Genomic DNA, 26,790 nt, shown 5'->3' on the forward strand with positions numbered 1-26,790 from the left:
GAAAACCAACTAAATAAAACCGCGCTACTAGGTCCGCAGTCGCCACCACATTCCCACCAACGCGGTTACTGTTAAGGTACATATTACCAGTCTGACTGGGGCATGCAGTGTGGGCCGAAGCCCACCTGCATTAAACCTGACGTTACCTCAGCTGTGATGGGCACTGCAATGGGATATATTTATGTACCGCCGATGGGTTCCAGGGAGCCACCCATGCTGTGGGTCCATAGGGACTTCACATTAGGGAGTTGTACCTGCCTGTGTCTATGTATTAAAAACCCCGGTCAGACTGGGGCATGCAGTGTGGGCCGAAGACCACCTGCATTTAATCGGACGTTACCTCAGCTGTGATGGGCAATGCAATGGGATATATTTATGTACCGCCGGTGGCTTCCTGGCACCCACCCATGCTGTAGGTGCACACGGAGTTTAACCTACATCTGTCCACTTGTAAAAAACCCCAGTCTGACTGGGGCATGCAGTGTGGGCCGAAGCCCACCTGCATTAAGCATGACATTACTACCTCAGCTGTGTTGGGCAATGCAATGGGATATTTTTGTGTATCGCCGGTGGGTTCCAGGGAGCCACCCATGCTGTAGGTGCACACGGAGTGTAACCTACATGTGTCCACTTGTAAAGAACCCCAGTCTGACTGGGGCATGCAGTGTGGGCCGAAGCCCACCTGCATTAAAACTGACGTTACCTCAGCTGTGCTGGGCACTGCAATGGGATTTATTTATGTACCGCCGATGGGTTCCAGGGAGCCACAGGGACTTCACAATAGGGAGTTGTACCTGCCAGTGTCTACTTATAAAAAACCCCGGTCAGGTTGGGGCATGCAGTGTGGGCCGAAGCCCACCTGCATTTAATCTGACGTTAGCTCTGCTGTCCAGGGCACTGCAATGGGATACATTTATGTACAGCCGGTGGGTTCCAGGGAGCCACCCATGCTGTGGGTGCACACGGAATTCCCATTGCGGAGTTGTACCTGCCTGTGACTATTTAAAAAAACCCGGTCTGACTGGGGCATGCAGACACCTTGACAGAATGAATAGTGTGTGGCACATAGGTTCCCCATTGCTATGCCCTCGTGTGCAGCTCCTGATGGAGGTGGCACAGGATTGGATTTCTCATTGCTTCTGTACAGCATTGTGGGCTATCGCCCCGCCCCTTTTAAAGAGGGTCGCTGCCTGGCCGTGCCAACCCTCTGCAGTGTGTGCCTCCGGTTCCTCTTCATGGCAGACGCACTTATAAATAGACATGAGGGTGGTGTGGCATGAGGGCAGCTGAAGGCTGCGCAGGGACACTTTGGTGTGCGCTGTGGACACTGGGTCGTGCGGGGGGGGGGGGGGGGTTGGTCAGCATGTAACCCAGGAGAAGTGGCAGTGGAGTGTCATGCAGGCAGTGATTGTGCTTTGTTGGAGGTAGTGTGGTGCTTAGCTAAGGTATCCATTGCTAATGAGGGCTTTTCAGAAGTAAAAGTTTTTGGGAGGGGGGGGGGGGCACTCTTGCCGGTATTGTGGCTGAATAGTGGGACCTGGGAACTTGAGATGCAGCCCAACATGTTGCCCCTCGCCTGCCCTATCCGTTGCTGTGTCGTTCCCATCACTTTCTTGAATTTCCCAGATTTTCACAAATGGAAACCTTAGCGAGCATCGGCGATATACAAAAATGCTCGGGTCGCCCATTGACTTCAATGGGGTTCGTTACTCGAAACGAACCCTCGAGCATCGCGAAAAGTTCGCCTCGAGTAACGAGCACCCGAGCATTTTGGTGCTCGCTCATCTCTAGTCACAACTCAATTATTCAATGCTAATTGCAAAAGTATTGGCACCCCTGTGTAATGTACCTAATCTAATTCTCTAGCTTCCGGGTGTTGTACAAACATGAAACTTGGCACAACCATTCTTTAGGTCCTACATGGGAAAAGTAAAGGGGTCACAACTCGATTCAATGCAAATTGCCAAAATAAGTGCACCCCTATATAATGTAACTTCATGGTGTCATACAAGCGTGAAATTTGGTGCAAGCATTCTTTAGGTCCTAAGTGAAGAGAGTGGGAGTGGTGGCACGTTCTGAAGAGGGACATCAGTACATGCAGCCTCAGGAGAATCTAACGCTCCTCTATGTGTATATATACTTTATTCCTCGGTTCCTCTAAAGTAACTACGACTTCATAAAATTTTCTGTGTGAACAACACGTAAACATCTGTATTAACTAAACTGGGGCGAAGCCGGGTATATCAGCTAGTATATGTATATATGAGTGCATATATATGTGTGTATAATGGGTGTATATGTGTCCTGCTCCGTGTGTGTATATATCAGTGCATATACCGTTTCCCGGAAAATAAAACAGGGTCTCAAAATTTATGCTAGGTCTTACTTTCAAGGAAACAGGGTGTGTGTATATAGCACTGTATATATGAGTGTGTGTGTGTATATATATATATATATATATATATATACACACACACAGTATATATATATATATATATATATATATATATATATAATGTGTGTGAGTATATATATGTGTGTATACATGACTGTATATATGTGTGCATATATAGGTATATGAGTGTATGTATGTATACCCCAGAAGCCTGTAGCCATTAGGCCATCATACATGCAGGCACACAGCTCTGTGGTTACAACAGACTAGTGGCCGCCATAGCTCCCCCCTCAGGACACAGGCCCGTAGCGCCCCCTGTGAGGCGGGCATTGTGTGACAGCAGGCCCTCCTCGCCCGTCAGCAGGCTCTGCCCTCCCCGCCCCGCCGGCAGTGCAGGGGTTAAGCCGCGCGGACTTCCTGACAGCACAGGCTGACGTGATGGCGTGCTGCGGCAGGCGGGCGGTTGTCAGGGGGCTGCTGGCCGTACTGACGGCGCTGTGCTGCGGGCTGTGTGAGCCGGCGGAGGAGGAGCGCGGTGTGAGGACGGTGACGGCCGGCAACTGGACGGCGGTGCTGGAGGGGCAGTGGATGGTGACATTGTGAGTAGGTGACGGCGCCGGCATTGTTTGCGCTATGTCCTTGTGGGGGGGCAGCCGGGGGCCAATCACAGGGCGAGTCACGGGCCCGCCCCTTAGAGGGGGTGACCCTCCCAGAAGTCTGGCTGCAGACCCCTCACAGGGCGCAGGCCACATTCACGCCAGTCGCGGAATGACCAATACTATTTGCGTGCACATTGGCGCACTCTACTGTATCTCTAACGCCCGTACAATAAGTTGGCTTGCGGGTGGCAGCGAGTTCCAGATCTGTTCCATTCCCAGCAGAATTGCGCAGCGTTTCACGCGTCTGCTTGCGCATTCTCTCCCCACCCCCACTGACGTCTTTGGAGACTGTTGCTACGTAAATGTACAGGAAGTATCCGCACATGTGAGGGCACCCATTAAAATATCCGCCCGTGTGAGCGCACCCACTGATATGAATGAGCTCTATTCTATAAATATTGCGCCAGTACATTTTGCGCGTACAGATACGTGGGTGAGAACCCAGCCTGAGGCCGGGCGCACACGAGCGGATGCGTAAAACATTGCATGTATGCCTCGTTTTACCACTGTGTAGGGCAGCGACTTATAACTGCAGGTGACCGCGTATATCACGAACGGCGCCATCCGCAGACTGACTTAGTCCTCTTTTTAAAAAAATAAAATAAAAAATCGCGCTCTGTCGCTTCGGGACGCTGCGTATAAACGCCACAGTGTCCCTATTGCACGTTCTCTTACGGACTTCCCCATATTGGTGCCCGATCCTCAGGACGCTCGGCGGGCGTCTGCTTCTTAGGATCGCTACCGATCAGCTGATCCTCTGTGCAGAGAGTGCTGTCTGTATTGTAGTGGCCCAACTTGGTACTGCAGGCTCAGCTCCTGTTGACTTTAATGTGATCTTTGCCTGTAGTACCAAACTCAACCACTGCAGTTGACAGCGCTATCTGCTCCCATGGACAGCTGGTCTGGGTATCAGCTGATCAGGAGGTCCGAAGTGGCCAATCTGCTATTGATCTATCCTGAGGATTGGTCAGAATTTGTGGACAACCCCTCGGTGTCACATGGACGTAAGTGCATTTGCGCAAGAGCATGTTTTACTTCTGCGCGTGCAAAAAAATCCGTAAGCATGATCCCATTCATTGAAGTGCTGGTTTTTGGCGCTGTGTGGGAGAGGCACAGTTAGAGCCTATGGGAGATGGGTACTACGTATTACGCGCAGTGACCATACGCTTGTGTAACAGACGCCTAAGGGGGTTCCACTTTTGAACTTTTAATTATTGACCTATCCTTAGGATAATGTAGGTCATAAACAATCGGCAGGGCTCCGCCCCCTGCTATGTGTGACTTGAGCCCGAAGTACCATTTTGTGCCACTACACAGTGTATGGAGCTGTGTGCTTCCAGTGCCTCTCATTGCCTTGTCCAACGTAGTAGAACATGTTCCTTGATGGCTACTATACTATATTAGACTGTTCACAGTGCTAAGGCAGCAGTATGCAGTCCTAAGCTCTCACTGACAGCCTGACGGTTGCAAGTTCAATTCCCGCATGGTTCAGGTAGCTGGCTCAAGGTTGGATCAGCCTTCTGAGGTCAGTAAAATGAGTATCCTCCTTGGTGGGGGGTAATAAATACATTTCGTGAAAGTGCTGCAGAATAAGTTGGCGCTATACAACTTCTCAGCTACTAAGTAACCACTGCATTCAGATGGAGCCGCCTTGCCCTCCACGACGTGCCCCGTGAATGAGGGCAACCCACCCAGACGTTATCTCTTCGTGCAAGTCATGGCGCTGTGCCCCTTAGCAGCCACTAGACGTGTTATGGCAGAAGGTCAGCCTGATAAAGAGCCGTGGCTTCCCAGATAATCCGCTACTACAAACTGTGACCTTTTCAGAAGAAAGTACAGATGTAGCAAATGCCAACTTGACGGTTTCGATAGATACATAGTTTCAACAGACTTACATTTGTTGCTTTACGCCACAACAGCCATGGAAGAAAAGTTAAGTTAAAGTTTGCTGCAACTGTGCGTCCGACACATAGTGTCAGGTTAGTTTGCTTCATCTGTAGCTATACCCTCAGCTGTGCCTAAAAAGTGACCCCAACCTCACTGGCCGGAATCGGGAAATGGGGATCATTGATATGTATGTGCCCAAGGTAACATATACCCCGGGCGATACTGCACTCCACTTGTCAGCTTTGCTGTGTAGCCTGGGACAGCATGTGTGTAATCATCATGGGTGGGCGAGTTAATGACCGCATTATTGTATTGCCTCGGGACAGGCCATCATTACTCGGTGTTTCATGCGCAAATGCACAGGAAAATTAATGCGTTTTGGTCTTTTGCGGGACTGAAATGCGCAAGTAAAATATGAGGATGTGAAGGAACTTATTGAAATGAATGGGCTCTGGACGGCGTATTGCGTGCGCGAATACGCTTGTGTGAAGCCGGCCTGAAGGATCAGGTCCGGATAAATCTAACTTTTCATTTGTAAGGCAACATCAAATTGTTGTAAAAAGCTTCAAAACCGGCAATTTGAGTGCCCGAAATAGCGCACAAAAAAGTGCACGTGTTTTTGACGAGATTTTTATGTGGATTTTTTTTTTTTTTTTGCCATTACCACCTCCATGTTGTTGGAGTGTTGGTTTGTGACCGGACTGTGTAATGCCCGGTGCTGCCAGCATAGGGGCCCGCACACTGATAACACTAAGGCCTCATGTCCACGGGGAAAATCAGGCCCGCCGCGGATTCTCCATGCAGAATCCCGCAGTGGGTCCCTCCTGTCCCGCGGACATGAAGCTAATAAAAAGATTAATTTACCTGTCCGGACGCTGCGGATCTTCCCTCTGTCGCGGCCGGATCTTCTTTCTTCGGCCCGACGGATGTGCTCGGCACGCCGGCAGCGTGCCATGCGCATGCGCCGGGCACTCCATTTTTTTTTTTTTTTGTATCTCCTGCTCTACCACGCCGGAGAGCAGGAATTCAGCTGCGGGTGTGCCGCGGATCCAGACGGCTTCCATAGGCTTCAATAGAAGCCTGCGGGAGCCGTCCCCGCAGGAGACCTGCACTAAAAATGGAGCATGCTGCGGGTGTTTTCCCGCAGATGTAATCTGCGCCTCAGGGGAAAATGACATTGGCAGGTATTTAACTACCTGCGGGTGTCCAATGCATCCCTATGGGGCGCGGATCACGCTGCGGGAAAACCGCTGCAGATTTTTAATTTTATTTTACCAGTGGACATATGGCCTACGCCTGGCACTTGGCATTGCTTGTGGGTAAAGGAGGCAACCGAAAAGCTCCAGGGTGGAGATGTCTTGGGCGGGTTACATTTTGCTTTCCACTTTGGCCCACTATCACACAATCTGTAGTTCTGGTTTTCTCTTCGGCAGCCGGACGTCTTCCTCTCGCTTGTGGACTAAGTTTGTACAATCTTTTTCTAGCGGCTGACTCATGCACACTGGCATTGAGTGCAGCGTGACATATGCTTCTAGATCACACATACCTATTCTAATCTGAGATCTCATTAGTGTGTACTTTGTGTTCATCTACTACATTTGTTTCCAGTTCTTCTTAAAGGGGTTGTCCGGGGGTTTGCACAATTTTATGTAAAAGATCCAAATTTGTTAGAATGATAACAGCAGGGTACTTACCCGTCCTCTTCCCTGGGGATCCAGCGCTGCAGCCCCGCAGTCCTCCCGGTCTTAGTTTTGGAATGGCTACCACCTGACCGCTGCAGCAATCATGACGTTCTCCTGGCATCATGGTTGCCAGCATCTGAGTAGTGATGCCAGGAGAACACGTGACCGTGGTAGCCTTTCCAAAACAAAGACCAGATTCAGATCTATTTTTAACAGTGTAACACCCAGACAGCCCTTTTAAAGAACTGCTACATTGAGGCCATTTTCACATCTGTGACGGAACCTTAGGCCGCAAGTTCCATTGCAGATCTGGCTGCAAACACCGAAAGAGCGTTGCATGCTGCGCTTATTCTTCCGTCCCAAAACCGGGAAGCTGGGTGGAAAGCCGGTGGACCCCACTATAGTCAGTGGGGTCCGCCCGATGGTGTTCAGTTCCGCCCACAGATATAACCATTCGGCCGCTGGGATTCCCCTTTCCCCAATGGAGCAGGTGTGAAAGCACCCTAAGACCCCTATCAGTGCTCTCTGGTAGTCACAGTACAGTAATGAAGTTATCTCATGAAGGCAAGTCTTGTCCACATGCCCTAAAAGTCATAGAGGAGGGTCCTCTGCTAAGGACCCCCTCTGTGAGACAGAACGAGTGGCTCATCTAGTGGACTCCTGCTGCCTTTGTATTACATGGAATGCCATGTATCTGTATGATAGCCATGTAAGGCTGAAGCTATATGGCAACTTTGGGCACAATAGGGGTCGCGCAACTAACACAGTTCTGCATTACGCTGCCATTGAACTCAATGCAGTTGCAACGTGAGTCTCTGATTGCTGTGACTGCGAAAAACTAAGCAGGTTGGATTTTTTTTTTTTTGTGACTGCGTCATGACATATGCGGCAACCTTCGACTTTATCATTAGCGTTATGTTGCACCACTACTTAGTGATCATTGGTTACTCAACCCCCTTTATGGCCAAAGTTGCCATGTAGCCCCAAGAAAATGCATGGCTAGCTATGGGTTTCCCTGGCAAAAATCAACTGCCGGGAGTGGGACCTGGGGCCGTCAGGTCAGGTGATCACCCCAGCTGCCGCGTTCTGGAAGAAAATGTTGTCTCTGATGAAACAACCCCTTTAACACTGCGTTGCCCGTTTTATATGCTGACTCCACAGAATAAAACTAACCACATAGCAGTGGCTGTGCTAGTTATATATCCTACACCAAAGCCCATATATATGTACCAATTACATGAATGTGCTATAATCTATATTTGCTTCTTTCCTTGGTCCTGCAGTGCATTTTATTCTCTTAACAAGTACTTGCATAGTTCCTGTTAAGAGAGGAGCCATTCAGTAGTCCCTTAAGTGACTCTTGTTATGGCATTTGCCTATAGAAAGCAATGGAGAGGGGAGGGGATGGAGGAGAGTGCTGTTGGAGATTGAAGCAGATAGACTCACACAGATACTGCTATACCTAAAAGTGTTTTATCTCTCTTCAGTGCTTGATTCACAGCTACACTGCTCGGTACTACTGTATAATGCTTTCTATGCTGCTGCTGCTTCTGTGTATGTGAGAAAGAGCTACAAAAAGCTATCTGTGTGTTCTGTGTATGGGAGGTATCACAGCAGCTTGTCTCCACCCACCTGCTCAGAGAAGATTGAGGGTCAAACTTCCAAAAAAGTCATGTAATGGCCATAAATAGTGCTACTCATACTGTAAGCACACAGCAGCCTAATCTGAATAGTTACGTATGCTGCCAATGTAGCATTCTCTAGCTGTGGCCAGGACTTCCAAGGTGCGGAACTATGTCTGTGACAGGCACCTTTTGTAAACGTTTTGCTGGTCCTGTCTGGGGTGTTGAACAGAATGTGTCCTGTCATTTCAGATCATCTGCCAGGCAGGTTTTTGTGTTTTGTGAAGGAATAAACACGCCACAGGGACCATCAGGGTCCTTTCTCCACCTCATTATGGTGATGGCAGCTGTTTCCTGAAGTAGAAAGCAGTTATTTCTGTTGGTTTTGTTTCTTTACATGATGCTTTAGCAAATTTGAACCAACTTTAACCCCTTAAGCACAATGGTGTTTTGGTACTAAAGGACCAGACACTTCTAAGGGATCTTACCCATGTGGTGGTTTTACTACCCTTTTTTATTTCTTTTTTTTTTTCTTCTTTCTTTTGTTGTCCGCTACCAAAAGTATTTTTGCAGCATTTTTTTTCCATAGGGTTATTTTTTAATATCTTTTTTTCATTTACCGTACTTTTTTCAGTTTTATTTGGGGGTAAAAAGCTTTAAAAAAAATGTAGTTGTTTATTCTTAAAATGAGTTTATTTATGCTAAACTAAAGTATGGGAATGAGTTCCTCATTTTTGTTTTCGGAGGTTTTGATATATAATCGGTATAGTTTCGGATTACAGGGCGCATACGGCGACGGTTTTGGTTCGCTCTGGCAGTTGGTCATTTTCTTTTTTCTTTTTATGTATATAATTTAATTTTTTTCTGTAATTTTTGTAACTTTTATTTTTGGAACAATTTATTTTAACATCTATGTCATTCAAAGATGGGTCGTTCCTGCACAAAAGACCTTTCGTCCCATATCGGATCAAAATTCAAACCAACTTTTTTTTTTTTTTTTTAAATATATATATATATATATATACAGTGAAAAGTGAGCTAAAGCAATCGTATGTTCTAACATTTCATCTGATGATCGTTTTGGTTGAATTCGACTATTTTCATCAACTTAAAGGGGTTCTGTCAGCAAAATAAAACAATTATACTTGCCTGCATCCTGCCCTGAAACTGTCTGAAAGTGTGACAATCACTGGGACTCTCAGGTGCTTCAACACGGGACGACTATCAGGTGCTTAAGCACCCTTAGGCCAGCTTCATGCAGGTGTGTGTGTATTTGCAGAATGAATGATGTTTTTGCGTGCGTCGAACAAAGACGCCATAATTTAAAATGGCTAATTAGTTTCAGATATGTTCTTATTTCAGTGGAATTACGCAGTGTTTCACACGTCTCCATACTTATTGCATGCGCATCTGTGCCCCTCCCCCATTCACTTCTAGGGACCTTTAATAAAATAGAGCATGCTTTTTTTCCCATTGAAATGCATGCACAAAATATGGGTGCCAATACACCCACATTGAAGCCGTAATGATATTGCACATGAAAACGCCTCGCATTCACGGGGCTTTTACAATGGTGGAAAGTGCGATATCGGGTGTGAATCACTGCCTGATATCGCCAACGCCACTGTTAAGGAACCCTTATACAATTACACATCAGTTGAGGTTTTGTTTCCCCCCAGTAGTCAGAATTTGGTCCCCTAAGTAGAATAGCAGTGTACCACTTCTAGTAATAAAAACTGTGATCCCACCCTTTCACTTAGTGTAGGTGCACCACTACCCAAATAGACACAGCTCACCGGCTCCAACAGCAATTAGAAGAGGCCTCCCTAGTAGTCACAGCCAGCCCATTCTAACCCCCTGTGCAGGGACATATGGGTGCAGTCTGACTGGCTCAGTTAGATGGCTGTTAGTTACTATCAGGCAGCTGTTAACTTTGCTCTGTATGCAGCTGCCAGTGGTAAGTGTTTCTGACAGTAGGCACCCTTCTTGCTGGTTGCTCGTCTCTTCAGTAGCTCTACTTAGGTTTTATGATGACATGATTCTTCTTTTTGTTGGAGGTCTATGACTATAATAAAAATCTGTGGTTATTGAATGTTCAGATGAGAAGACTAAACATTGTGAAATTGATTTCATCCTGAGCCCTCGAGGATTATTATGTAAGGATTGACTTATTCCCTTAATCCCAACACTACAGCAGCATTGCAATCTTGCAACAGAAATCTGTAATAAAAGGTCAAATGACTACTTGAACCTAAAAGTCTGTCTTATTTCCTGTGCCCATTAGCACAATATGACAGCCCCTATGCAAATGCCACCCACAGGATACAGTATATACTAGCTGTATACCTCCAAAGGTGTCTAGCAGAAAGAAATTAAGGAAAGGATTGGAATTTTTGTGGCTCTGGCCAAAAAATAAACCGCTGTGTTGGAGTTAAAGAAAAGTTCTGCTAACTTAAAATGGGCAGGATATCCCTTTATCTTGGCTTCTCTTGCTAATTGGAGGCATTGCTTTTCAGCAGCTAGCTCATTGTCATCACAGGGAGGATATCCATGAAGGGAAACACAGGGTCACCATTCACAAGAGGTGATGGTCACAGCTCACCTTCTTCCCCCTCCCTGCACCATGACTTCTACAAAGAGCACGCCCACAACACTCTCCATTGCCTATGAGACGAGGAGTCCTCTAAGGTTTCTTATGTCCATTCGGTTACTGTAAGGCTAATCTGTGAATTGCCGTTCGCGGCTCAGAGCTGTAGGTCTGCCAAAGTGGCAGCACCCAAAATCTAACTAAAAATACGCAATTAGAAAGTAAAAACAGAATAGAAAAATGATTTGGTGGAAAGTTTTATAAATTGTATGAAAAATGTTTCCTTTAATAGCCCAGGTTTGCAACCTGTAAATCAATGATCTGTCACGGACGATGCTTTTTGGTGCAGCACTTGGCGGTCTATGGCTTAAAGGGTTGTTCTACCTTTTACTATTCAAAACCTATCATCCAGATAGATCATCCATGGCAGCGGTCTGCCACTTTCGACTCCCGACAATCAGTTGTTCCCCCAGGCCTGGTCACTGTGCATATGGAGTTGTCTTTGCGCTGGGAGCGGACCCCTCGATTCACTGCCCAGTGGCTTCGAGTATAACATATTGACTCATATTCACTTTGATGGGACTCGGCATGTAATACCAGACAGGCCCAATACAATCATCTACTTCTGCCACAGGCTGCTCCATACACGCAGTGACCACCCCGGGGCTTTACGAGTGGCAGACCCCCGCTGATCTGCCATCGATGACCTATCCTGATAATAGGTTTTTAGTAGGAAAAAGTGGAATAACCCTTTAAGCCACAAATTGCAGTGGGCTCCGAGGGTACATGTACTACACAATTGCATAGGTTGGCATTAGGGGGTCAATTCAGCCTCAGGTGACGTGAATACCATGCAAATGTGCATTAATAGGCTAATATATAGTAGTCCCAATCGCTTTAAATTCTGAGCTGATCTTGGCATGGATGAGTAAATAAAAATAGTTGATGTAGCAAAAGTCAACTTGACATTTAGCAGGTGAAACTTAAAGGGAACCTGTCATCACCTGTGAGCACCACTTACTTTATGGTGCTCAGAGGATGGATCCCGAGGAGTCGGGGGGGGGGGGGGGGGGGAGGGGGGTGCTTTGCTTACTTGCAAGTCTGCACATTGGCATTGCAGCAGGCTCCTCCCTGCAGACTTTGCACTTGCATCATTCTGTAAGCGGGGAGCTGTTAGATGTAGCGAGAAGTGACCGAACCAGCGATGATTTTTATGCTGGTTGAAAGTGAACTACACACGAAAAGTAAAGCTTCACTTTGCATTTAGACTAAACGATTATTGCGCATTTTTGTTTGAACGCATTCTGCACCATAATCGTCCAGTGTAAATGGCCCTTTAGGCTCCATTCGCATCTGTGGTTGAGGTTCTTAACGAGCTTCTGTCACAAATTCCATCACATTCGATAGAACAAGCTGTGCTGCGCAAATCAATGCGATCTGTTGGGCTCCGTACATTGTTCATGATGTAACTGATTGTCACACTATCAATTTCATTTTTTTTCTCTGAAAAACGGAATTCACAAAGCAAGAGGGACCGCAGCCCAATGCAATGTAGGTACCAAGTCGCTTATATTAAATTTATAAAATGCCCTCTTTTAAGAGCTCCGTCACAAGACTGTCTTGCGAAATTCCGTGCGTGGAATACACTGTGGTAGCAATCTGCCATAGGCTCCCACGCTGCCGATCACACACATTGCATGGAATACGCATGCAATAAAGATCGCAGCGTGCCTTTTCTTGGTGCATATTACTCATGCATACACGCCAAGATGGTACATGGCAATCGACGGCCCGCACCAAATATGTAATGTCATTGCGTACTTGATGCGTGACTGTCACTTTCGAGTAACACGCAATGAATTATGCTCATGTGCAGTTGGCTTAAACATACAATATTCTATTTAAATTGTCACTAAACTGAATTTACCTTTTTGCTTTATTGATAATGACGACAGATGATGTTGGGGTAAAAGGATAGGAGATGTTGACTTCCTATGCCTGAGAGATAAGCTGCTGCCAGAGCTGTCTGGTTGCGGCTTACCTCCCTAAACGTACAACTTAACCATCTGAACATTCATATGTATGGTTGCTACTTATAAAATGTAAGTTCCTTCCAAACTCTTGCACAGATACATACAGGGGGGGGAGGCAAAAATATGAAAACACTGTACGAAATGTATGCCTTAAAGGGGTTCTGTCATTAAAAAAAAAAAAATCTATACTAACCTATTCCTTCACTGTCAGTCTACATACCAGATCTTCACCTCACCCATCTTCTCCTGTCTCCTGCAGTCCGGGGTTGATCACCTCACTTCCAGCTGGCCTATTCCTCTCCTTTTTGTTAGGTTACGTACATTGGTTGGAAGTCTTCTTCTTGCCAACCAATGTACATACCGTCACAGTTCACAGGCCAGCAGGGGGCGTAGCTGATCTACTTCAAAGACTGCTCATGCGAGCTTTCTTGGCAATAGATCAGAATTCCTTCTTAGGCACTGTAGACTACAGCACAGTGATGTGACCTTCACTGACCCGGCATGAAGAGAATATGAGGGATGCAGCCCTCATAACAAGGCATGTGGTGAAGTGACCTGGGACACTGCAGAAGATCAGCGAGGAGAAGATGTGGTAAGGAGACTGACTGGGAAGAAATAAGTGAGTATAGAATTTTTTTATTTTTTTTGTAATGACAAAACCTCTTTAAGTTACATGGGATCATAAATCATATCTCCATAAGACATATGGAGACCGATTACTAGTGGAACTAATATGACCCAGATGCTGCCGGGCAGAAGTGAACATCTGCCCGAGCAACAAGGTTCCATTGGTCAGAGGTTTGAGCCACTCAGCTGCTGTCACCAGACTGCTCCCAAAACCACCCAGAGCAGGGCAAGAGGTGAAGTAAACACAAATTTGGCGGGAAAGCTGTCAGCTAAACAGGGGTCAAAAGGACATCTCAGTGCTAATGATTAAAATCCCATGCATTTCATACATTGTTTCCATTTTTTTGACCACCGCCTGTACAGCAGACGTATTGCTGTAATCAGCATGCTACACTCAGGGACGTCTGTAAAAAGATGGGGACAAATTCTCTTTAAACTTGCAGCCTGTTTGTTTTCCCTACATTTGGAGAACAATTTTCTGTTGAGTAGAATTAAAATGTATTCCAGCCACATTTTGCCCAGAATGAGTTAAGTACAAAATCTGACTTTCGAGAACAATAACCTTCCATGGCTGATTGTAATGCATTGTTCTTGTAATAAATGTCTTGCTCCCAGCTACTTTGGAGTATGATTAAGATTCAGCTGTGCTGTGGAAATTGAAGTACATTGTTTTCTTTTCTCCCCCCACCCCCCACCCAAAGTAGCACAAATTGTTTTATCTCTGAGATGTTCATTCATAATCCAAAGGGCAGATTGAAGAGATGTTGCAGCCTAAGGAGACATTTAATTATTTTGTGCTCGTGGGCCCTTAAAGCATCACAACAACAACAAAAAAATATCTCACTTCCAAAGCTTGTTGATTATTTCTTGCAAACTGATTTGATTTATGCAGCTCAACAATCCATAGTCGGAGATGGAAACATCAGTCATCGCTGACCTATTACAAGTAGGATTCTTCATTTACGAGTATGGAATGCCATGCGTATAATTACTGTACTTTTCTGTAAGTTTTCAAATTCACGAAGATGCTGGAAACTCCTAAAACAAAGATCACTTTAAGTGTTATCTTGTATCTGCTCCGCCACTGTGTTAAACTTTTTGTAAACTATGAAAACTTTTTACCATAATCTATATTTCTGCCTGTCCTTCTCAAAGCCTGTTTGATGTGAGCAGTAGTCGCTGGCTCCAGGGTTGTTTCTGTAGCTTCATGGACATACACTACAGTTTGAATGGTTGGATGTAGATTTAGTGCCAAGATCACACCGAGACTTTTTGTTGTGAGAAGGCAGTAGAGAACAGCCTGACTTACAGTTCACTTTGCATAAAAATTCCTAAAATCTGCAAATTTGGTTTTCAGCATTATATGTACTTTGGTGACACCCAATTACAGAAGAAGCAGCGCCAACGAGCATATTTGGTATGCTACATTTGTAGTGTAGATTGCCGGGCACCTTTCAGGCACACTTTGCTATTTGCATAGCGCAGTCACTGCCGTTCATTTTGCTGTGTGGTGCTGTCATAACTCCTTGGCATCAGCACTCACATGCTGGGTGCCATGATGCCAGGAGTTCTGATCGGTAATACTGCAGCCTCTGATTGGCAAGTAGTTGTCACACGGCTGCGGCGCTGGATCACCGGGGCTGAGGACAGGTAAGTACTCTTTGTTTTATTGTTTTAACCCATTTGACTCAAATTTTAATGAATTAACTTGTGAGCGGACAACCCCTTTAGGTAGGGTTATTCCTTCTGTCTGTCTATGATGCCATACTGTATGTGACAGTGTGGTGACGGCTTAATCCAGAGTTTTTGAACTTGTCATAATAACTCCCTATGTAATCTTTCCTGACTTTGCTTTCGTAGACATATTGAATCCGCCTAAAGGAAGGCAAGTACAGAAAACTCTTTTGAACACTTGGCAGTGGCATACTTTGATGTCCTGTGATCTTGTCCATGTAGTTTCTCCTCCCTTTCATCAGCAGATACAGACTTCCACAACAGTCTATTCTTTATGTAGTACAGTGCTGCCTTGGCTTAAGAGTTTGATTTGTTCCATGACGGAGCTCTTAACCCAAAACACTCTTATGTCAAAGTTTTTCCCATTTGAAATGAATTGAAACGTCATTAATCCGTTCTGGACCTCCCCAAAAGGGGGATTGGTATGACCCAATATTTTAAACCAAAATAAGCCCTAAATTCACTACATGTAAAAAAAACCAAACCTCAATACTCACCTACCCATGGCGTTCCGGTCCTCGTGTGAGTCTCCGTCGCTGCTGTAGCCTTCCGTGTCCTACTTCACGCCGACAGAGCATTTCTTCCTGGAAGTGGGGCTTGAATTCTCTGCCTCCAGCAAGCTAATGCTCTGATTGGCTGACGCGATGTTGGATTAACCAATAAAAAAGCTGGCGCTGGGTTAACCAATCACAGCCATTGTATGACAGTGTCACAGGCCATCACGAGGACTACCTCCCTCACCCGAGCCAGTGCGAGATTCCCGGAGACAGCAACAGCAGTGCGCATGCGCGGTGTCACCCATCTCCGGTGGTATGCAGAAGCAGGCTCATAACCCGAGTTTTTGCTCTTAAATCAGAGCAAAAATTCGGGAGAGAGCCTGCTCGCAAGTCAAGAAGCTGACAAGCTGAGGCACTCAAGCCAAGGTACCACTGTGTGTCTAAATCAAACATTTGTACTGTGCTCATATAGATATCATCGAAATAAGGGCATGCTTACATAAGCGTAATTTAATTGTGTATTACACGCGCAATATATGCGGCGAATGGAGTCAATGAAAGCACATTCATTTTCATTGATCCAGTCACACTAGCGTATATACATTGCTTATAATACACGCGTAAAAAAAGAACGCAGAATGTTCTATTTTACCACGTATTACGCACAATACTATTTGTTCTGGAGCGTGATAAAAGCTGTACATATGCAATTACATTGCATATATGCGGCGTTTATATGCCACAGCACTAAGCGACAGACAGGAAATGAACTAAAAACAGAAAAATAAGGAAGACGATGCACAACAGCGTGCCTGAGATACATGTTCATGCACAGTCAAAAATGGCTGCTGTACGCAGCGATACGCCAACTCACACAGAGATAAAACACAGCGTTATACACACATGTGTGAGCCCGGCCTTAGAAGTTGATTAACATGGTAAGGCCGCGGGGATGAAGGAATCCCCTGCTGCTGCTGTCACAGGGGTCTTTAGAAGGTTTGGAAGATTGATATCGGGCTGTGATTCATGGCCCGATATCGCTCTCGCCAGTGTGCAGGAGCCCTTAGCTTTAGCAGCATCTCTCTGAGCCTTTCTGCTTCTCTTTCACTTGGCTCCTGTATCCTCCCTGCCATCGCTTCATAGATTTCTATGGGCAGCATGTAATCCGATATATCAGTGAGCTCTTAGCTCATCTTGTTTACAATTCACTCTGAAAAACTGTTAACATCTGAACAGTATAGGAGGGAGGGGAGAAAGAAATGAGCCAAGCATTCCGTACTGATGATTTATGTAAGGTTTTTCTGGCCATTTAAATCATTTGATGGAAATGGCGGTATTTTTTACTCCCTAGTCTTTTATCAAATGCAGTCATTACTATGATAATATCTAGAACCCAAAGCTTCACTTTAGGTACAGTGTGCATGTTTGTCAGCCTTACATAAAGAGTATTAATGTAGGCATGGCTTGGCACAACGTCCTACAGATGGCATGCCTTAGGTTACTCTTGTTCGTTTAGTTTTAAAGAACTAAATTAAGCATTAATGGGCCAATAGCAAAAAAAAAGTTAAATGTGAGTGGTTTCCATTGGCATTGGTTGCCTAATTGTGATTTCATTCATTTTTCACATGAATGAACGCTATAGGTTTCTGGCAGTAAAGCTGTTAGGCTGGCTCCAAAATTGTTCTTTTTTTTTTTAAGACCCACCGCTACCCGGCTTAACGTCAAAATCTGTCAGGATGGGATTTGCAATGTGATTCTGGGGATAGATTGTTATTTATATTAATTTTATTGACTAAGTAACTAAGATTTTACATTTTTAAGCGCTTTAAAAAAATCTCATGATTTTGAATATTTGTGGTTTAATGTACTTCCTATTTTGCCAGATGGGTTCCAAGTATGAAATGTAGCCTTGTAACATTTTAAGGACTGCCTGATTTCTGTTATTGACCTTTAATTTGGACTTTTAGTATTTTAGTTCTGCTTCTCTTTATAGATTAGCAAGTGACTTTGCAGTTATTGGGGTTCCAGAACCACAGCTTATCCCCTATCCTATGGATAGGGAATAAAGTGCTGATATGTGGGGGTCTCAAATATCTCGCCATCTTGAGAATGAGGATCCTGTGTCCCTGCCTTGTATTGTAGGTTTGCAACTCGGGGGTGGTGTCAAAATGAATCTTGCGGTGGCCAAACATGCGTGGTGGGCGCTCCATTCCTTTCACTGGGGCTAATGGCATGTCCAAGCTCTTGCCACTTGATTATATCTGGTGGTTTCGTTGAAATTGAATGGAGTGCTTACGTGACCAGCACTCTATTTAGTCTTCTCCCTACTGCGGGGAGGTGCAGTAGGCCTGCAGTGAGGAGGAGGGGGAGAACGGGACCCCAATCTCAGTGTTGGGACCCTTACAAATCATCAAGTCATAGGGGATCACTTTCAATTCAGGTACAACTGCTTAAATTCCTAATGATTTTTATACTACTTTAGTATGTGAAGGAAGAGTTAAAGGGGTTTTCCTACAAAAGACCTTGACCACCTACCGCTTGACTGATCTCTGGGGGGTTTGACTGCTGGGACCTCCAGTGATCACAACAACGGCGCACCCAGAGTCTCCCGTGTGAACAGAGCCGGGTTGCGCATGAGTGACCGCCTCTTTATTCAATTCCGTGGGACGGAGGGAGAACGATGTTCTCAACGACGTCCCTTCATCCCATACAAGTGAATGCACACGGCCGCTACCCTCACATAGAGTACTCAAGGTTCTTGTGATCACTAGTGGTCCTCGCAGTCAGACCTGCAGCGATCAGTCAGTGATCACGTCTCCTACAACTGGAAGATAAATGTCCTAAGCTAGAAAGCCCCTTTTAATGTGTTTGTTAGAGATGAGAAAAAAAAACATGGCTGCTTTTTTTTTCAGAAACGGTGCCACTCTTGTCCATAGGTTGCGTTTGGTTTAGCAACGCGGCCTCATCCACTTTGATGGGCATCAGCTGCAATATTGGCACAGCCCATAGATAATGGAAGAAAGTAGCCATGTTTTTTACGTCTGCCTTAAATCTTATAGAACCCCTTTAAATTGGATTGTATCCAAAATCTTTAGATACAGCCAATTTTTTTTTCCAATGATTTTTAATGGAAAGTGTTTTATTTGGCGTTTTTCTAATGGAGTAAATGTAATATTTAATAATAACACCACCCCTTTAACCCTTTCCAATCCACTGTCTGACTTCCGAAGACATTATGATTTAAGGCTGTACAGCTCTGATGTTGGAAGACGTCCTTTGGGGTTCTCTTACTGTATATTGCCAGCCTCTCTACTGTCGGAGCCTATCTAACATGTCGCCTCATGCAGTACTGGCTTTAGCCAGCAGATAGTGCAGTTGTGTAATGGCAGAAAAAGAGTAAGCCCCCTAGGAAAATCTGGATACAAATTGTATTGGAAAGGGTTAAGATTGCAGTAGTGTATCTGTGGGTGTTTTGGCTTATCAGAGATGTGGCAGTTGCCTTATTTGACCGTAGTCTTGTCACAATTCCACAGCCAGGATTGTAATACGCCCTACACAAGAGCGTTTTATAGCACTAAGTAATGATCAGATAACATGATGGACTACTTTGCTGTATTAAATGTATTTATGTAACAGGACTTTATATGACCTATTTTGTTTAAGCAAATGTAGATACTTTACTATATGCAAGATTATTGAAGATTACATGGCGGGTTACGTAACGCTGTAATTCTCTCTACTTCTAATATTCCTCATGTGAGGGCAGGTCTGTCCCTGCGCTGAGACATTTGGAGATGGATTTTCAGTGATGTCTAAGGCATGATTCACACGGGGCAAAATCGAGGCTCTTTTCTACAGTAGGAGGTGCAGTTGCAAGAAAAAAATAAGTGAACCCTTTGTAATAACATGGGTTTTTGCATTGATTGCTAATAAAATGTTGAGTATCAAGGTTAGATTTATACACGCATGTTGTAACTAATAACATGCAAACGATTGTATTGTCTATTATTGAGCACATGGAGTAAATATTCACATCCGTAAGTGCACCGTGCGTAATGTGGGAATTAAGGGGTGCCGGCTGAATTGGGGACTGCCGCACATCCTTCCAGTGCCCAGCAGTTGAAGGCACCGCAGGAGTATACCTGAAGCCTGGGAGATACACCGGCTGCATGCGGTGATCCTGCAGAGACACAGAGGGAGTAACCTGGACTATCTGCCCCACACATACAACTCTCTTCCTATGATAAAGGCTGGTTTAGACACAACGATTATTGCTCAAAAAATCTTTTGAGCAATTTTCGAGCGATAATTGTTGTGTTCTTTACCAGCGCAAGGTTGAGTGATCACCTTGCGCTCCAAGCGGAGGATGCAGAAGACAAGCAGGGTGTCCCCGCTTGTCTTCTGCATTCAGCTGTTCCCCACTCGCAGCGCCCGGTTGTTATACTGCTGAGCGCTCCAAGCTCGGTATGGAGAACAAAGCTGGACTGCTCTATTCTTCGTACCCAGCTGTCATCAGGGAGCTGGATACAGCTGAAACAATAGTATCAGCTGTATCCCGCTGTGAATCCCTGATAACTGATCGCTGATCTTTCAGCATGCTGAAAGATCAGCGATCAGCTACAGCTTAACGAAAACTGCACGATGTCAGTGCAGTTAGACACAACGATTAACGCTCAAAAGACGTCTTTGAGTGATTTTTGAGCGAAAATCGTTGTGTCTAAATGGGCCCTAAGACTCAGTGAGCCATGAGAGCTTTTGACTTGAGGGCCAGAAAGCATTGGGAGGAGGCAGAGAATGAGGCCAAGTGCTATCCCACGTGTCTTCACAGTGTGAGACTGCATTATACTGTGGCAGGCATCTTCTTCACAGAACCTATTGCCCCCCTGTTCCATCTTGGTGTGCAGAGCATTGTGCCACTTCACACAAGCTTAAGCCTATATCTCTGCAGGACTGTCCCCATATCTCCTCCAGTAACATACAGCTCCATCTCCCCTTGTGTTACCCACAGGAGGGCCAGTGGGCTCCATTTTCTCATACTGCATAAGTACAGACACAACATAAATGTTGATAGATAACTGTAACTAGGCTCCCATTAATACTGAACATCACAAGCTACTATTTCTAAACACACAATATCCAAACCGGATGAGAATCTGATGCTGAAACAGAGCTTACATGAAACAAGTTTTTGGCCAACTACTGGCCACCATTATGATGTGTCGCACATCATTAACTGGCAAACTAGAGAAGGTCTGTATAGATGTCACCTATACGGAGGAGCGACTTTTTGCTATTGAAAATCACATAGCAAATGTACCAGTAGCTCTTCAAGACCTTGAACGTAAAGCGGACCTACGGAGTCAGAAAACGGAGGACTTGGGGAACCATCTTAGGTGTTGAATCGTTGGCTCTACAGAGAGAGGTGGAGGTCAATGCTTTCATGTCTTCATTGAGAAATGTTTTCCCCAAGGCCCCATTCTTTACAACATATGCAGTTGAATGAGCCAATCGAATACCAGCCTGACAGACGCCACCTGAATCTCCTCCGGGGCCCTTACTGACGAGGATAGAGACTCAGTACTAACCCTTACTAACTGTAAGGATAGAGACTCAGTACTACAACTGGCCCGCAAAGCTGGAGAAATCTGAAAATGCCGTGATCTCATTCTTCTCGGATTTTTCTCCAGACTTGCAAAAACAAAAAGCCTCTTTTACAGCAGTGAAGCGGAGATTGCGAGAACGACAGAGCCCGTATCCTATGGTATACCTCTCACATCTGAGAGTGATTGATGGGGAAAAGGTGTCCTTCTTATTACTCCGATGGAGGCGGATGAGTGGCTCAACATCAGACGGAGCAGAGACAGAAGCTGATTGACACTACAAGATTGGCTTCTTTCTCTCTTCCCTTCTCTACGAGAGTCGTCTGTTACTACCATAGGCTTTTGAGTATATTATACTCTTTTCATAAATTAAATACGTGACTTTCCAGACAGTGATTCTTTCACTACCCTCCTTCTGTGTTTCTTCTTCTTTTTCTTCTCTCCCTCCCCCCTTTTTTTTCCTCTTCTCACTGTCGTGGTGTATAAATGCTGTGGTTTACTGTATTTGCTGCAAATTAACAGCCTTCATTGCAGAGGCGTTTGATCTAAGCATGCCTTCCGGGGAGCCCTCTGATTTCCCTGGCAGTACATAATAAGCAATCGGAGACCCACTGTGGGTGAGTCAGAGTGATTCTGTATCCTGCCCACATTTCCTGTGTCACACAGTCTACTACTCCTAGTTACTTTGGTAGATCACACTTTTGGTTCCAGATTTTGCAGCACGGGAGGGTTTACTTCTGTCTTTACAATTACAAATGTTTGGTTTTGTTAAATCCTATTGTTCTTCGTTAGTGCCAATCTAGTGCAAATGGCCTACTCATTTATTCTATGGGTCAGTACGATTACTACGATACCAAACTTGTGTATATATATATATATATATTTTTTTTTTCAAAGACATTAAATTTTTTTCAATTATTTTCTGCAATCATCTTATGCGCGCAATATCTTTTTTTTTATTTTTCTGTCGACGTAGTTCAGCGATAGCTCATTTTTTGCGGGATGTCCTATAGATTCCGATAGTACTAATTGGAATACATACGACTTTTTGATCGCTTTTTATTGCGTTTTTTCTGGGAGACAGGGTGACTGAAAAAGTGCATTTCTGGCGTTCTTTATTTTTTTTTTCGGACGAAGTTCACCGTGCGGGGTAAATAATGCAATACTTTGATAGATCAGACTTTTACGGACACGGCGATACCAAATGTGTTTTTATTTTATTATTTAGACTTTTAATTATAGATATGGCAAAAGGAGGTGATTTAAACTCTTATTCCATTTTTTTTTTTAACAATTAAAAAACTTTATTGCTCTTTTTTTCACTTTACTTTTAAGTCCCCCTGGGGGACTACAATATGCGATACTTTGATCGCTTCTGCAGTATAACGTAATGCTATAGCATTACATCGTACTGCATTCTCACAGGCAGCCTATCAAGCCACCCCACGGGGATGGCTTGATAGGCAGTCTCTCAAGGCAGCCCTGGGGCCTTTCAGAAGGCCCCCGGCAGCCATGACACCTGCACGGCTTCCCCGATCTCACCGCGGAGGGCAGTACGGGACCCCCGAACAGCATTCGGGGGCTTTAAATGCCGCATTGACAGCGGCATTTAAAGGGTTAATAGCCGCGAACAGCCGATCGCGGCTATTGCCTGCGGGTGTCAGCTATAGTAAACAGCTGACGCCCCGCGACCTCTCTGGATACATACCCCGATGCTCCAGGATGTAAATGTATGACAAATATAGGTGGTTACAGACTGGTAGAGAATATCTCAAATTCCTGAAAGAGAAAGCTTCACGGAAGCTATTTTTTTTAACTAAGCAAACTTTATTTGAGTTAGGCAACCAGTCTAGTAAGTTGTTGGCGCACATAGTTAAGCAAAATTTCTCCTCTTCCCTGATTTCAAAAATTACAACAACCAGTGGGGATGTAGTACATGACTTGGAAACTGTATTTACAACCTTTAACTGAGTAGGATTAACGTCTTCATGTATTCAAAGATCAATATTCCGTGGTGGAGTTAGTCGGACGATATTGCTTTCCCTACACTTTCTTATGACCAAATTACCAATCTGGATGTCCTAATGATAATTTAATGAGATTACGTCCGTGATAGCAAATATGCCAAAAGGGAAATCTCCTTCGATGAACACCGTTCTTCAATCATATCCTAATGGTGGATACATGAACAGATGTTTTTGCAGTTTTTAGAATCTTCTGTAGGTGTTTTGCTATTACCCTCTAATTTTTAAAAAATGTGCCGATAGATTTAATGGGTTTCTTACACCGGTTGTATGTATGAAGTCGGGAAATGAGACTGAATGAATGATGGTAGTCTGTACAGCGCTACAGAACATGTTGGCATTTTATAAGCGATGTGATCTAAATACAATATTGGACTTTCCATGTATCAATCTTTCTCATTTCAGCTTTGCCCCATGGTGCCCTGCGTGCCAGCAGATGAAGCCAGAGTGGGAGGATTTTGCAAGACGAAGCCCGATCCTTGATGTGAATGTAGCAAAGGTTGATGTGACGGAGGAGCCAGGTACAGTCATATACAATGTTATCTTTATCTGTACGTCTTATCCATGTTGGCAAATCTTTCCTTGTCGCATTCACAATAAGCCATGTATTGTATGGCCAAGGACTTTTTAGGCACACTATTTTCCTTTGCACCAGACATGCAAGAACATATATAGGTATAGGTCTATTTACACAAAGACAATCTTTCAAACAAAAAGATTGAAAGTTTTAGCGATCATTTTGCATAAAGTTTTAATGGAGACTAATGTGCATTAACACTTTATCACCTTCATTTGCATGTAATTGGGCCTCCAGGAGCTGTTTGCAGAGCCCAGCATGTGGGCTTGGCTCTGCACACCGCTGCATTGTTCTCGTAGGGGCTGCCAGCAGAATACAATGTAATCTCCCTACTCCTGTCGAGAAAACAGCATGCGGTCTGTTGAGAGAGACTTTATCTCTCTGCGGCAAAACAATGGATTTTAAGCTAACCTTAAAATCATCGTTCAGACAAAAAATGCACGATGCTCTCGTTTACATGCAACGATTATTGCTCATTTGTGGTCAATAATCGTTGCATGTAAATGGGCCTTATGTTGCAGCAGATCCACTCTGCCAAGGGGGGATGGTAGATTGCACAATTTACTGGTGGTGTATGTAATAATTTCCGAGTACTCGCCACCACTTTTCCAATATTGCTTGTTTTTTATGAGCTATTAGGATAAGTTGCTGGAACCATCTGGGTCCCAGTGCCCTGAAGCTCCTGTGGAGAATAGAGGCCTTCAGCAGGTATGCAGCTATATGGTTATCCAGATGTGGTGCCATCTGAGTATTAGATGAGGGAGTATGTGTATAAAAAAAAAAAAAAAGTATTTTTCAAAAATTGTAGTTTATATTGATGACATTCCCTGAGCTGTCATGTATTCAGATGTATATGTGCCATAACCCAGGGACTTGCAGTTTCCATGGCAGCAACTTAAGAAAAAATACAGAATTTTATCTATAAAATTATATACATAGTGGCACATTTCAATCAAATGCAGAGTAGTTTAACTTTTAAAATGTGACCCCGACCCGTAGGTGAGATGTAGCATACATATTAATGACCGTCTGGTTTTATTGTCGGCCTTGTCTGTGTCATAAAAATTTCCACAAAGGAAAAGTGCTTTATAGAGAACACACTCAAAGCTGGTTGTCCCATGAAACCGCTGAGGGGCTTATTTACTATTCAAAATATGACTTTTTTATGCAAATTCTGCAAGAAAACAGTCTTACATGCTTGCGTCACGTTTATCACATGTTTTTAGGCACTTAGACAGTTTTCCGACTTGTCTGGAAAAGGGGTATGGCCTAAATTGTGCCAAAAATTGTGCTGGATTTGGTGCAATTTTTGGCATAAATTAAGCCAACTCATTGGTGGCCTAAAGTAAGGACAGTCTTAAAATTTGACAGATTTATCATACAATGATAAATCTGGCGTATTTTATGGCCATCTGAGTTTGTACTGTTTTACTTTTCGACAGTATTAGTAAATAAGCTCCTCCCCCCACAGTATGATTACATTGAGTCCTTTCTGCAGTATAATTATATTCATCCAGTCAATATAAGTACATACAATACAACTGCATATAATCCCCCATCAGAATACAATTACATACTGTTGTGCACCCCACCCCGGGTCCATATACCATCTGTACATCATCTACCCACAGTCCTCAATGTGCATAGATAAACTGTTCATCTTTTACTTCTCCTGCCCTTATCCATGAGTATGCCATTTATTTTGTCAGCCTGTGCTGAGAAGAAGTCCAAGGACCCAGAAGCAATGTAGATTTGGCCTCTTCTGCTTCTAGTGGGCAGCATACATGTCAGGGTGCGGGCCATTTAGCAGGTGACGAGGCCAATCGCAAACAAATGGCAACAAGATGAAAAATCTTGTTGCCGTTTACAAACATTTTTGTGCATTTGTGACCACTTTGGTCCCCCTGTATGAGCCAGAAGGAGAAGCCACCATATGGACGGGGTTTGATGTCTCTCGGTAGGCAGCATGGGTAGCCCTATGGAGATCTACAGCCATTCCACAGGCGAGCTATATAGATGAGATATTTGATGGCGGATTCCACTATTTTCAACGTGATCCACAGATAACTGTTCAGCCAACAGCTATTTTTTTCCAGGATTCCCCAGATAATTCATACTACAACTATTTTTGCTCTACTAACACCACTTTCTTATGAAGTTCTGATCCATGACATCTCTCCAGCTGCTCATGGGGGATCCAGGAACAGGCAGATGTTACACCATGACCAGCAGTCATTGAGAAATCTGTTAATCCATGGCTGAGCTTATTGAAGGAGACTTTGAAACTCGCTATCATAAATTATTAGTGTCCCAACTGGTCTATCTTTTGAACCCACCCAAAGCAGCTGCTACTCAAATGAACAGCCGAACATTTACTACATAGATGCACGGAGCTGTATCTACTAAGGATAGGCCATCAATGTTAAAAACCCTGAGAACACCTTTTTAATATATCTTAGGCCAGTTTTAGACGAGCGTATTGTCACAAGTCCGGATGCTTATTACAGACGTATTATAAATGACATTACAACTGTTTGTCATCAGCGTTTGATCTATATTTGCCTCCACATTGGTTTTGTATCCAGCAGAAACTATTACCAATATGGAAGCAAAAATGGACAAAATAGGTCATACTGCGTATTGGAAAAAACAGCATTGAAAAGTATGGCCTTGTGAATAGATAAATTATCTTTTACATTAGCTCCATATTACAGTCTGCAAATACAGAGCTAAGATATGCTCGACTGACAGCGGTTGGATCTCCATTTTTCTATTAGAGCTTCAATTTTCCTTTTATAGGGGTTTCCAATTAAAAACCACGAACCCGTTCATGTTAAATATTCGATCACTAGAAGTCAAACTGAGC

General features: G+C 44.4%; 1 protein-coding gene across 1 annotated transcript in view; it reads left to right on the top strand.

Moving 5' to 3' along the window:
- The first annotated feature begins 2,784 nt into the window (after positions 1-2,784).
- TMX4 (thioredoxin related transmembrane protein 4) overlaps positions 2,785-26,790 on the top strand; it is a 64,058-nt gene continuing 40,052 nt past the window's right edge. The window contains exons 1-2 of the mRNA XM_066595664.1: positions 2,785-2,994; positions 23,753-23,868. Coding sequence (XP_066451761.1) covers positions 2,834-2,994; positions 23,753-23,868 — 277 coding nt within the window. The 5' untranslated portion in view covers positions 2,785-2,833. The remainder of the gene's footprint in view (positions 2,995-23,752; positions 23,869-26,790) is intronic.

The sequence above is a fragment of the Eleutherodactylus coqui genome, chromosome 3, assembly GCF_035609145.1.
Source record: "Eleutherodactylus coqui strain aEleCoq1 chromosome 3, aEleCoq1.hap1, whole genome shotgun sequence".
In the NCBI taxonomy this organism is placed as follows: Eukaryota; Metazoa; Chordata; class Amphibia; order Anura; family Eleutherodactylidae; genus Eleutherodactylus; species Eleutherodactylus coqui.